General features: G+C 36.0%; 1 protein-coding gene across 8 annotated transcripts in view; it reads right to left on the minus strand.

Moving 5' to 3' along the window:
* The window catches only part of CUL2 (cullin 2), a 39332-nt gene that overhangs the window by 8476 nt on the left and 17326 nt on the right, over nt 1-13530 (minus strand). For 3 of the 8 annotated variants that reach the window (XM_032443026.2, XM_015853112.3, XM_085538908.1), the window contains exons 6-15: nt 12155-12237; nt 9290-9376; nt 5230-5326; nt 5017-5127; nt 4176-4338; nt 2900-3024; nt 1831-1938; nt 1105-1164; nt 609-737; nt 423-509 (exon numbers count right to left, since the gene is read on the minus strand). In XM_032443026.2, the coding sequence (XP_032298917.1) occupies nt 423-509; nt 609-737; nt 1105-1164; nt 1831-1938; nt 2900-3024; nt 4176-4338; nt 5017-5127; nt 5230-5326; nt 9290-9376; nt 12155-12237 (1050 nt within the window). Of the gene's footprint in view, nt 1-422; nt 510-608; nt 771-1104; nt 1165-1830; nt 1939-2899; nt 3025-4175; nt 4339-5016; nt 5128-5229; nt 5327-9289; nt 9377-12154; nt 12238-13530 lie in introns of all 8 variants that reach the window. The other 5 variants (XR_014943146.1, XR_014943145.1, XM_085538909.1 and 2 more) reach the window with 3 other exon arrangements.

The following is a 13530-nucleotide window of genomic DNA, read 5'->3' on the forward strand; positions in this document are numbered from 1 at the left end:
TGGGTAGAAGTGTTAAAGTATTTAACAATACTTATAATAAATAACAAGCATTACAGAAGTAAATTATCAAACATATCTTAATTCCACTTTCTATTCATTAATTTTATAAACAACTTTATTTATATAAAATTAAAAAATAAAGCTGATTTATGATAAGCTGCTTGGTGCTTTTCCAACATAAATATAAGGGATTTAAACACACTTCATAAAGCTATCTCAAAAAAAAAAAAAAAAAGACCTCAAACATATGAGGGATATTTCACAATATATTTTTCACACGCTATGAAGAAATCAAGTTTTCCTTTCAACTACTGGAAATGTAATCTACTAATTGCTAAGTTATCTCTGGCACCCTCTGCTGCTTCCTCCTAACATTACATACTCTTACACTTTATTTTGCATTAGAGCAATGTTTACATTACCTTTAGTTTATTAATCATGGCTTCTTCAGAATCCATGGACATAGATAAACCATGAATTAACCTCTTTGCCAGCATTCTGGCATAGAACTGTATGGGAGAAAAAAACAACAAAAAACAGTTATGAGGATTTTTAAAAGCATAACCATATTGTTCACGTATTGTTTAAATTTCAGTATCAAGAGTTACCTTTTGGAATACATCTTTGTCATCAATGTACTTGAACACAGTAATGAAACTTGTAAGTTTGTCTTCTACTTCATTCTCTGTCATTCCTTTCGCTGACTTCTTCAATAAGTTGTCACAGTACTTGGCCAGCTCAAGTTAAAAAAAGAGAAAACAAACCCAAACCTACTTGTCAAGCTTGAGAAAACACATATGCCAACATACTTTTAAGCTCTACATGAAAATATTTCTGTAATCTACAAGCTTTACTCTTGTGTAAAAGATAGGAACTAGATCTACCAAACCCACAAACTCTATGCAAATATTTTAACAGAATCACTTCTTTTCTGCATACCCCCAAAATGTGTATGTGTGTCTGGGTTAAGTAATCACTACTGAAATACTTATGTGAGGATAATTTTTAAGAGAAATGGACATAAATGTGACAGTCCCTAATGCTGACTCATCTGACAGTAATAAGGAACCATTACTACATTCTACAGTAATACTCATCACTTACCAACTCAGGTGCTTTGCAGATTGACTTGGGCTCCCTGTAGTTAACAACTGATGTCAAAGCCTAGATGTGAATATAGAGAAAAGAAAAAAATAGAAATGACTTGAAACTTACTACACTTACATTTTTAAAAAAAGCAAAAAATGTTCATGTAAACAACATTCCCAACTCCATAAAACTCAAATAGACAAAAGGGTGATAATAAAAGAAATGAGTAAATGGGTTTGGATCACTGTTCTGTGAGAATGTGTTCAATATTTTTAATTTGGGATTTGAATCAAAGTGGAAAAAGTAAAGGAGTAGAAGTTAAGTACAAAAAGCAGGAGAGAGAATTAGGTTTCAGTTAGAAACTTAAACACACAAGTATGAAGATTTTGGTACACAGCAAGACGTGTTTTAAAATAATGGATGAGAAGAAACCAGGGAATGTAGAATAGTCAAATTGCAGCAGCAGCAGAACAGCTACAGTGACATATAACAGAATACAGCTTGATGTGAAAAAAAATACTTGGTGCGCCCACAACAGTAAGAAAGGAAAACTATTTGGGTTGTTAGATGTTTGTTGGAAAAGAAAACACATTGTTGAGAGATATTACATTGAAACTTGAAGCAATGTAGTAAAAAACATGGCAGTTGAAGATAGGCCAAATGAAAGGAAATAGAAAAGGAAAGAGATAATGACACATATTGTTTTTCATTTTTTCTTTAGATGTTGTAAGTAGAAGTTACCTTGTCAAGGGCACTCATAAAGTGTTGATCACCATTCAAAACTGTGTTGATGAGCTGAACAAATTTACTATGTACTTCCAAAACCGACTCCACAAACTGAGTTGGCATCTAAAAAAGGGCAAGATAATACAGAAAGCAAGTTATTAAGAAAAGGAATGTTTTCTATACACAAATATATTTCTAGCTACACTGTTGTACTATTTTTTCTAACTATTCTTTCTGATAAAAGTTAATATCACTGATAATAAAGTTCCTGAGTGAATTGCTTCTGCAGCGTCATACTCTTGCACTAATGTGCTTGAGAATGTTTTCAAAACAAAAATTACATAGGTGTATTTCCAGTCAATAATGTATTTGAGAGTCTAGATAGAACTCATGATCTCCAATCTTTTCCATAATATTCTCATATCCTCTATCAGCATTTTGAAAATTTCTAATACATAAATACAGGAACTGAGTGAAAAAGCTGCTGGAGTTAGTAAGATACTTCTCCAGCATACAGATCCTGAAGATATAAAGCAGGATGAAACCTTTGAACTTTCTTAAGCATAACAGTTACCAATCAAAGTTAGTGTATCACATTTCAGCAAAAACCATAGCATTTTCAAAATTCACATGCAAACATGAGACTACAAAACTACTTGTGAGAAACATCAGACGAAAATCATGACAGGATGTCAAGTCTTTACAAATAACATAGGATTAAACTAAGTGGTACCAATGGTTGCTATCATATCAGATCAACAAATGCCACTGACTTAGTGAAACTCAGGAAAAAAGGAAATACATACACCAGAAGACCTACTTGCCATAACACCATTAAACAAGGAATAATGAAAAGTATCTATTTGTTAGTTGTTTCTGTTTGGATCACAACAATCAGCTCTCAGGATAGATATGTGTTGCACAGCTAAGATTGCTGATTAGAAACTACAATTTATCCATAAAGTTCCAAACCAATTTCATATAGACAAAATTAAAGAACAGAATAGACTAAAAAGAAAAAGGGTAAACATTTCATTAGGAATGTTAATCAAAAAGGTAATTTCAGCTGCCTAAGGAAACTCACATTTTCCTGAGAAAGATTGCTGGTTGCTCTAAGGCCCTCATCATGGATATGGTTTTGTAGTTCCTGAATCATATGAGGTAAACCACTTGACACAGCACGAAGTAGAGTATACATATTTGCCATGTCTGTAACAGAGATACATTTTTTGAATATGTTTAGAAACACTAAAAATCAACACGTAATATAGAATCATAATTTCACACAGAACTTTCAAACACTGAAACAAGACCAACTGTTCTGAAATAAAGAAAAAAACCAACATACATTGAATCACTGACAAAAGCAAAAAAGGAAAGCGTAGGGCTAATACCAGTATTTACTGCCATTGGGGCTCCCTTACTCTTCCAATACTGCTTATCTAGGACAGACTCCAAGAGGAGAGGTAGCCTGGTAAGGAAAAGTACTATGCTAGTTTATTTTTAGTCCTTTGCTCCTCAAAATCTCCCCTAGCAGCAGCTAAGACTAGTTTTGATGTATTCTTGACTTTATGTTTTCCTCCAAAGGTGGCTTGAAATTTTTCTCCAGCTAGAAAAGATATAAATAAGCAACTGCTATTTTTATCAGTTTTATGCAAAAAAAAAAAAAAAAAGACCAATCAATTGTGCTTAACTGTCTGGAATCTGAACACCATTGCTACATAGCTTCAATTTAACAGTGAAAAATAATTTGTTTCAGATAATAACTACCATCCTTCATGCAAGAATAACTATTCCTTCAAGGCCAGAAGGCATGTAGTCAACAGGAAATGTATTTTTTATTTTAGTTAGGAAGGAATATAACTGTAAGAACATCTGCTTCTGTAAAAAGGATTTGGGAGGAGAGGTCATAAAAGATTCAAGACAATAAAAAGTGGCTATTAAAAGAAGCCAAGTTTTACAGTCCTGACCTGCCCAGTAAAGAAGAAGTAATCTGTAAAGACAGAGCCATTGGTTTACAAATGAAAACACAAGCATAAAATATGATTGATTCCACAGGACATAAAACTTTAGTGTGTTTTTAAACTGAATAAGGCAATGAAGGGAAAAGGGTATTGTCCAAAAGAAGGCTTATTAATAGTCAAGTGGAAAAAGAAGGTTTTGACTGTATCTTTGGAGGAATGATAATAAATTAAACAATAAAAGATAAATAACATTTGGAATTTAATTGAGCTTTCTATGTAATTCATATTATTTGAAAATGCTCACACTAATCAAAGGTCACTGAATGAAGCAAATTGCAAATGCTAAATGAATAAAACAACAACCACTCCATGCTTTTTGAGATCAGCGAGTCTTACCACTTCTCTTCTCTTGTCTGATAATATTGTGACATTCTGCATGTAGAAACTGCAAGTGATCAGCTACCATTCTCTGCTGGCATTCATGTATCACTTTACCATATGAGCTGGGATGTAAGTATTTCCGACACCGCATTTCTTCATCTTTTAATCTACCTAAAACCTACAAACAAGTTTTCAAGCTGAGAGCAGATGGAATACTAACAAGCAGTACAGAACCACGAACAGTATGAATATGTCAAATAAAAGCCACAAATAACAGAAGATAAAAAATACTTGCCAAGGATGCTGAAAAATTAAATTTGTTCTTTTGGAACAGGACATTACTGAACCAAGATAATCTTCTACTTTGAAATCCAGATAGGCTCAGACACTACTACAAGTCTAATAATTGATGTCTTAGCCTGATCCTGAATCACATCTCAGGTGTTAGCTCATGTCCCTTACAATTACCAGTAATCCCACAGCCTTCTCAACCCCTCTGTCTTCTTATTGAGAGCAGCACTGTACTGAGGACTGACTCCTAGTCTTGTATTAATTTCTTCCTTCTCAACAAAAGTATAAGTTAATGGTGTTTCAAATACCTACATTTGTTTATTTTTACCTTTCATGCAATTGATTTATGATTTGTTATAAACTATTTTGAAGCTGGCTATTCATAAGCAAAGTTTGTAGTCTATGCTTAAATAAACCATATACTTAAATGAACCAAAGTGATCTCAAACTGCAAGAAAGCACACAAAAATGAACAAATATAGGAAAATAACAGGAAAACCTGAATCAATAATATACTGATAATCTTACATTGTAGTTATTGCACGTGTACAAAAGAATCTCTTACCTTCTCCATGTACTGTGAGCAATTTGACTCTTGCAATAAATTTGAAGCTTCTTGTTTATAATACTCCCCTGTTTCATTCAGAAAAGGACACTCAAAAATTTCCTGATAAAACTAAAAGGGAGATTTTTTTTTAAAGGGCAAATTATGACAAATAATGCATATGCTACATGAAATATTCGCAATGAAAAACATAAATCAGAAAGGTGTATCTACCTTTAGGGGCAATTTTTTCTTATACTGTTCAACATGAACAAAGGAGTTAATAACCCCATGGATTACTTTCTGGTTTGGGTCTTCTCCACAGCGATCACTGAAATAAGGAAAACAAACCTTCATGAGAATGTAATTAATTAGCGTAATTAATTGGATAGCAAAATGAAGTAAATTAGCATTGGACAAATATTTTCCAGTAAATTCCTCTGCTTAAGTAGAATAATAAATACATAAATAAATAAAGATGATCTTTAAATAAATAAGTGCACTCTTCCTTCTCTCCTATGTATGTTGAGATGGCAATTCATACTTTTACATTCCCACCCCTGCCAAAGAAAGTAATTTTTGCCAAGCATAGTACATTATTTTCTGAATATCTACTACTCAACCATCATGCAGATATCAAGTAGAGCAATGTACTTGGCAGGACTTTTAACCATTCAGTTGAAAAGGAAACCTTACATTTTATAAAGAATGTTTTCTTTAGTTCCATTCAGTTGAAAACAAGAGTAATTTTAAAAGCTTTTTGCATACTGAAAGTATCAATATTCACCCTTTTGCAAAGACTGGAAATAACAGACCCTCTCATAACAACAAAGGCACTCTTGAAGCATGAACTGTTCTAAAAAAAGACCACCTTTCACATACACCTGACAGAGACATGAAAATTAGTGCTTAACTTACACTTGCAAATAGGATTCAAACATTACTTTTTTCAAAGTATACATGAAAGTCAGTAGTTGTGATTTCATTTTTTAAATTGAATATTTAAATATATATATACATATTTATGTGCCATTTCCAATGATCCTTTTGGTTTGGTTTCCTGATAGCAGATGTGGCAGTATGTCACAGAAGGGAAGAAGTTTAACACTACATCATGACCCACAACTAGTTCCACCCAGGGGGAGTCCACCAGCAGCGTAAGCTACACGATGCATCAACTCTGAATACAACAAGATATCGAGAAGTACAGGAATCTATGAAATTAGGAGTTCAACATATTTGAAAATTAAGCTTTGTTAAGAGATGGTCCAAGCTGCCTCAAGCATGCAGGGTTCTGGACCTGAAAAGCAATCCAGGAGGCTTCTAGAGCGTGCTGAGCACAGAGCTGCTGAAAATGGCTTGGGTTACTGGTGGATGGCATGAGATAGCAACGTGCTCTCACAGCCCAGGGAGCAAACTCAATCCATCAAAAAAATCACGTCCAGAAGGTCAAGGGAGGTGATCCTGCTCCTCTGCTCTGCACTGTTATGAGCTCACATGGAATACTACATCTAGATATCAGTACAGGAGAGACACAGACCTGTTGGAGTATACCCAGAGAATGGCTACAAAATCAATCCAAGAGATGGAATATCTCTCCTAAGAGGATAGGCTGAGAGAGCTGGGGCAGTTCAGCCTGGAGAAGGCAATCTGATAGCAGCCTTTCAGCATCTACAGAGGGGCTGTAAGGAAGAGGGGGACAGACTCTTCAGCAGGGTCTGTTGTGAAAGGACAAGAGGAAATGGTGTCATACTAAAACATAGAAATTTAGACTGAATGTAAGGAAAAAGTTTTTTAAATTAAGGGTAGTGAAGCACTGCAACAGGTTGCCTTGAGACGTGGTGGATGTCCCACCCTTGTAGACATTCAGTGTCAGGCTGGATCAGGCCCTGAGCATCCTAATCTAGCTGTAGATGCCCCTGTTTGTTGCAGTAGTGTTGGACTAGACCTTTGAAGGTCCCTTCCAACTCAAACAATTCTATGATTGTATAACTTCTTCGTCCAGGTGGTGGAGCCAGTGAATAGAAGTGTGCTGCTGGACCTTGTATCTCACCAATAAAGAAGGACTGGCTGCTGATGTGAAGGTAAGAAGTAGCCATTGCCGCAGCAACTATGAGATAGTGAGTTCAGGATCCTGCATGGGTGAAATGGGAATAAGTAGGATTGTAAATCCCAGACTCCGGAGGTAAGGGAGAAAGTCTGAGAAAGAAATGCTTTCCCTTGTTCAAGAAGCATCTGCACAAAGGCCATTTTGGCAAAACTGATTCACCTAAATCCATGGGCCCTGATGAGATGCACCCAACAGGGCGGAGGGAGCATCTCTCTTGTGAGGAAAGGTTGGGATAGTTTAGCCTAAAGAAGAAAAGGTAGAACCTCATCCCTGTTTAGAAAAATCTAAAGTAAAGGAGTTAAATGGATTGGCTTTTTACAGTGGTGCCCACCAATAGGACAAGGAGCAATGGTCACAAACTGGAAAACACAAAGTTGTATTTGAATATAAAAGAAGTTCTTCACTTTGAGAGTGACAGAGCAATGATACAAGCTGCCCAGAGGAGCTGTGGAATCTGCCCCTGTGATGGAATCCTGAATGCTGTGCAACCTATTCTAGGGAACTTCCTTGAGAAGGGGCTTAGTCTAGATGATCTCCAGAGGTCCTTCCCAAGTCCTAGAATTCTGCGGTTCTGTGATATGGGCAACACAAGAAATGTTTCTGTAACAGTAAAAGAGCCAGATTGCCCTATACTTGATTTATTTCAGAAACCTTAGACTATGCAGATGCCAGAGGAGATGAGGAAGGAAAGGTCAATATGAGGAACTTGAATGGTCAATGTATAATTTCAATAAAGTTTAAAAAGTAAAGGAGGAAAACACAGCTTTACGCCCAAAGTGAAAGAAAGATAGGTTTCAGAAGCAGAGGCCATACAGTATGCTGACAATAGAGGAAAATGAATACAACAGGGCACTAGCCTTTCTTGGGAATAGCTGGTAGTACACTACAAAGAAGTAAGAACTGGAGTCTGCTTCTGAATCAGGAGGACGCAGCCTCCGATCAAATGAAAAATTTAGGACAAAGTTCTCATGATCAGGAAAATTACATGCAGCTCAATTCACCTGATTTCAAAACTTGCAGATTTTTACAGCTTTAATAGCTTAACTCAGATCACATTTTCTAGCAGTAAAAGTAGAACAATTGCCAAGAATTATTTAACAGATATCCATGCTCCCAGCTCTTTTTTCCTTCAACACTCACAGAACTTTAAGCAGTTTAACATAGGTTTCCTCAATGTGTGAACACTGAACATTTGCAGTAGAGTTGTCACAAAATTTATTGACAGAACTGTTATGAACTTCATTGTGATCACACAGTTTCCAAGATAAGCATATGTCTCTCATCTATCATTCTGACTTATTTTAGCAGGACATTCCTGTTTTTATTTACACAAATGGCACTGTGCTCCCAAGAATTCACAAAGCAAATGGCCAGATTCAGAAAACATGACGGGAGTTCTCAGGTGTTTCCGAAATTTCAAGGACTATTGCCATGGAAGGTGGAGTGATAAGAATATACTGAACACTAATGGGAAGTGGTGACCCATCGATGTGGACATCTATCCTGCGTACATTGTACTTGGTGGCAGGCAGCATGCAATACAAACACATACTGCTAGAGAAACAGCTGCTGCACAGTTTGAAGTAGGGATGTCACAGGTAAGGCAGGAAGGAAAGAAAGAGTAACATGGAGAATTCTAGCTAAAACAATGCAACAGAAACAAAATCCCCCATTCTGCTCATTTATGTAGTTCTTTTTCTCAAAAATGAATGGAGAAAACTACAAAACAGAAGCTCAAGAAAATTGTGCTGTTTACACATATTTCTTTAGCCTTAAACCTAATAGTAACAGTGGAAGTTTAACATCCATAAATAACACACATAAAATAAGCATAAAATAATAAATACTGTATCCATTAAAAGAGGATTCCATCACAGAAAGGAAGTGTTCTGCTGTGTATTCAGACAAATGGCCCATCTAGCTCAACTAACTTCAGAATTCACTGGGAACCACAAGAGCCTGTTTGGAATATTTTTTTAAAAAAATAATTTATTAATTCCCAACAGACTTTAAGTGAATGACAAATGTAACAGCTTAGACAGGAATAGGTTCAGTTAGTTAGAAAGTGTTAGTTGTCTTTAGTAGAGAAGCCTCTTCTGGTTAGTCCGTACTAATCACACACTGTCACTGACCACCTGAATAGCTTCCAAATTACTTAAGAATTTCATAGATGAATTTTCTCACAATTCAAGATCTTGTCGGCTTCCTGTTGTGTTGAAACAAAAATGCTTAAGTTGATATTCAGCTTGACTTGAAGAAGGAGTGCTTGGGCTAGAGGGAGGGGGAAGAAAGTGTGTTATATTCAGAACTCTGTATTAAGAGAAGTGCAGTCAGACAAGACAGGCTTAAGTGATGTAACAATTCTCTGCTGTTCAAGGAGGCTAATCCAGGTCTTTTGCTCAGTCACAGCCTTCTGTATCTTTCTTGCATGGCTTTAACACTTATGTAGTTCTAGGCTGAACTGATTCATCATAACAATTCAGAGAAGTATTAAATGAAGATGGTTATCTGTCATATCAGCTGTTGAGTCAGTTCATTAAGGTACCAAAGTCAGGACAAGAAAGGTAGTACGGTACAGCCTGCGCTTTTTTCAGCACCAGCATATTCTTAGATCAATTTAGCCATCTTGTTCAGCTGGAGCATAAATGATTCAGTATCAATTTTTATGTAGAGTGTACTGCCAAAGTTTGTAGCTTCTATAAAGCAGATGTAAGACTTTAGTCAGCAGTTTTTAAAAATTCTAGTTCAATACATTCACAAATAAACACCGAAAGCCAAACTTGTGACTCTAATTCCTAAAACTCTTCCAGTAAAGTAAAAACACTATATATAAACATTTGACTAGTCTGTTGGCTATCAGCTCTGCACATTGTTGTGTTCTATGCAAAGTCTTACAGCTATAAGAAACTCATCTGTCCATCTATTTAAATTCCTCTTCAGTAAAATAAATTTTAATAAGTTAAACCACGCACATGTTTAATTTCTGCTCTGAAGGAGGCACCCAACTAATAGATTTCTAACTATATACATATTAGTACTTCTATTAATTTTATTATTTTATATTACTTAGGTATATATCATGCAGCTTTTGAACCTCTGACAGATGCACCTTCTGATATCTGTTTCCTTAAAGACTTGGTTTAACCTCTGATTTGCTGAACTTGGTGCTAAAAGAAAATGACCATCTGTGTGCAGCAAAGTCTTCAGAATTATCTCTTGTACACTGCACTACTGACCAGTGGATCAACAGCAAAGAACAGCAACAAGAATATTACATACAAAGGCAATCTTCACAATACAGTGATCCTTGTGGTTCTTGATGTTAGGAAGTACACCTATAACGCTAAGTTCTCTTCTACAAGGTTATTTTTGGAGCCTGCTTTGCAGGAAGGTTGGTCTCCATGATCTCTAAAGGTCCCTTCCAACCCCTACAGTTCTGTGATCCTGTGACTCTTTACATGACACGCAGATCACGAGATGGCTAAAACAAAGCTTACACAAATGGATGTTTTAAAAAAGGAGGTGAAAACTTGGCAATCAAACTGAAGAATTCTTAGGAAGAGAGGAAAAGAAAATACAGAGCCATCTATTTTAGATAGACTTAAGTTTTATTTTAAAGGTTTGAAATGGTTTAACAAATAGTATTAATGAGATACAGCCTCAAGGCCTAACACCCTCTGAAGCTATTGACCTAAATACTCTTGGCAAGGCCTGCAGTCAGGCTCTAAGTAATTACATACTATTGCTTTTAAGAGGCATTAAATATCTGTTTTAAAAAGTTTTAAACAGATTTCTGTTGTCACCTCCCAGTGAAATGCACAGATTGACCAAAATGAGTGTTCAGTGTCAATGTACTTGATGTAAAAAGGCAGAATTTCCCTCAAAACGAATCAGGGAACCTTCATTTAGTAAATACAAATCCATAATATAATTATTACAGTAAACATATAAAAGAAGCTGTTTTAGCACTGATTATGGAGCATGGTTCAACAACTGAAAGCAAACACAAAATTCCTGATGTCAGAAATAACACCTGAGAGGACCATACGACAATTATTAAATCATAAAAAAATTTAATTTGGGAAGAAAAATACAACACTATTGGAATCAGTCTTCTCATGCTTCATGAATACAGCTTTTTGGCTGACCCAAGTGCACATTCAAAGCATCTCAATCAGACAAAGTAATTCATTCTTTCAGTTTATGTATATTTGCCTGATCACCTAAGCTAACTAGGCACGCAATCACCCCAGTCGTTAAGCAACTCCAGAGCTACCCTAACTAGCAGCAGAAGCGTAGATACTGGTGGAACTCACAACTACACACAATACTTGTATAAATAACACACACTGGTAAAAATAACCAGAAATTTTGAGAAGATATTATAGGAGTTAAATAGCATGAAGATTCAAAATCAGAACTTCAAAAATTGCAAGCGTTTCATGGAGATACTACAACTGTATCTATCTTGGAACGAGCAGGGACTCAAAGCAATAAAGACAGTCACAAATTCCCTCAAAGTCCAAAAATAATTACTTCCATTTCACAATTAAAGTAAAGCACCAATAGTGTTAAGTCACTCATCTGAGTAACAGGAACTCAGATGTTGTAGATAAGCAAGAATTGTTCTGGGTCCCATTTAAAGCAATTCCAGCTTCAGCAAATCCTTGTGTTATTCCTTATGTTTACAGACAGCACACAAACCAGAAGCAGTAAGCATCAAATGGAGAAAAAGGCAAAAGGCATTCTTTGGGCCCTGGAGAATTATTCCAGCTATTCCCTAAACCCATTATTATGACAGGTAGATGAAACAGAAAAGATCACTACTCTTGGATTACAATGAATGAACTTTTTTCTACACAAGCAAATAGCAATTACATAGCTACATGTGTAAAAGCTGATAGAACAGCATCATCAGCTAAAAAGCTGCCTTTAATCAAAACTAAAAACAGTTTGATCAAAGTCCAGAGACGTTTCAAAATAAAGCAATACAACACTCCCCCCCCCAAACTGTATTAGCAAAAAAAATAAAAACATCCAAGCACTCACTTTTTGATTTCTCGGAGGAGCATTCGAATAAGGATGGCCTGTAGTGGCTCAATCATTAATTTTCTCCACATATCAAGAGCTAGCTGTCAGGACATAACATCACAAGTTTACATCAGTTTAAAAATTACAGAGAAAAAATAAAGATGGATGAACTCCCAATTCCCCAGTCAAGGTTTAAAAATTAAATCATTAGATACCCTCCTGTTCTCATCTTGTGCTTTTCCTAGTATAGAAACTACTGAGTGTCTGGAACACTTACTGGAATAAGCTGTTTGAAGTCATGCCCATACACATCTCATACATACTTCCACAGTGTCTAGAATGTACCCAGTGTTACATACTCCAGAAGTAGCAAGCAGGCACGTATTCCTAAATAAGATGACTGAAAAGCCCCTGAGCACATGCTGAGTGAGGCTGAAACAAACTTTAGTGCGCAGAGATCACAACTCTTCTTCTACAAATTCTAAACATAATTCTAAGCATAATTTCTGTAACTTTCTCATAAGACTTAAAAAACTATACATAACATAAGCCTGTTTATTCTTGGATAGATAAAGGACAGATCATCTCTGTTATCCAAAAAACAGATGAACAGTAATTTCCTCCATTTTAAAGTGATGAACATTGGAGACTACCTTTTGATAAAGCCCTCAGAGGAATTCAAAGATTGGAAGACAGAACTACAATATAGGGGAAAATGCTTTCAAAGCAATGACACGATATATTTGGCCAAGACAACTGAGAAATGTGAACTGGTTTTACTTCTGGGATATTGAATCCATCATATCAGTACACATAAACTACTTAAGCATAGGATCTGCACTGCTTTCCAGAGCAAAGGAAAAACTTCCATAAGCCTATTACTACCCTAGTAATGAACAGAGGTTAACATTACCACCTCAAGATCTAAAATATACCCATCACTATTCAGCTTGATCAAGAGAAATGAAAGCAATAGTAGGGAGCAAGATTAACAAAAGTTGATCAGTAGAATTTCAGACATAGGCACCCAGAATGCCTTTGTCAAAAACCATAGACTGCCTGCTGCAGTTTCACAGTCTTGGATGTCCACTTAACCTATTCAGATTCTGAGCTATGGATACGCTGTCCAAAGAACAGCTTCTGGGAAGCTTGAAGATAAGTGCGTCATTGACACCCCGTCTACTCCCACCCCAATCTATGATACCATCAGTGAGAGGAATACTCACAAAAGATGCATTATCAAGCCTCCTATTTGTTCATCTTTGTAAACATATACTAATGCAGAAAGCTATGGATAAAATGCTAAGTAGCTACTACCATCCATTGGGTGATAATACAAAATGGATAAGGACACGACCTCTGTGTTCCAGTCCAGAACTATTCCCAGCCCCTAA

This window comes from Coturnix japonica, chromosome 2 (genome assembly GCF_054131305.1).
Source record: "Coturnix japonica strain WE chromosome 2, WE-NBRP24, whole genome shotgun sequence".
Classification (NCBI taxonomy): domain Eukaryota; kingdom Metazoa; phylum Chordata; class Aves; order Galliformes; family Phasianidae; genus Coturnix; species Coturnix japonica.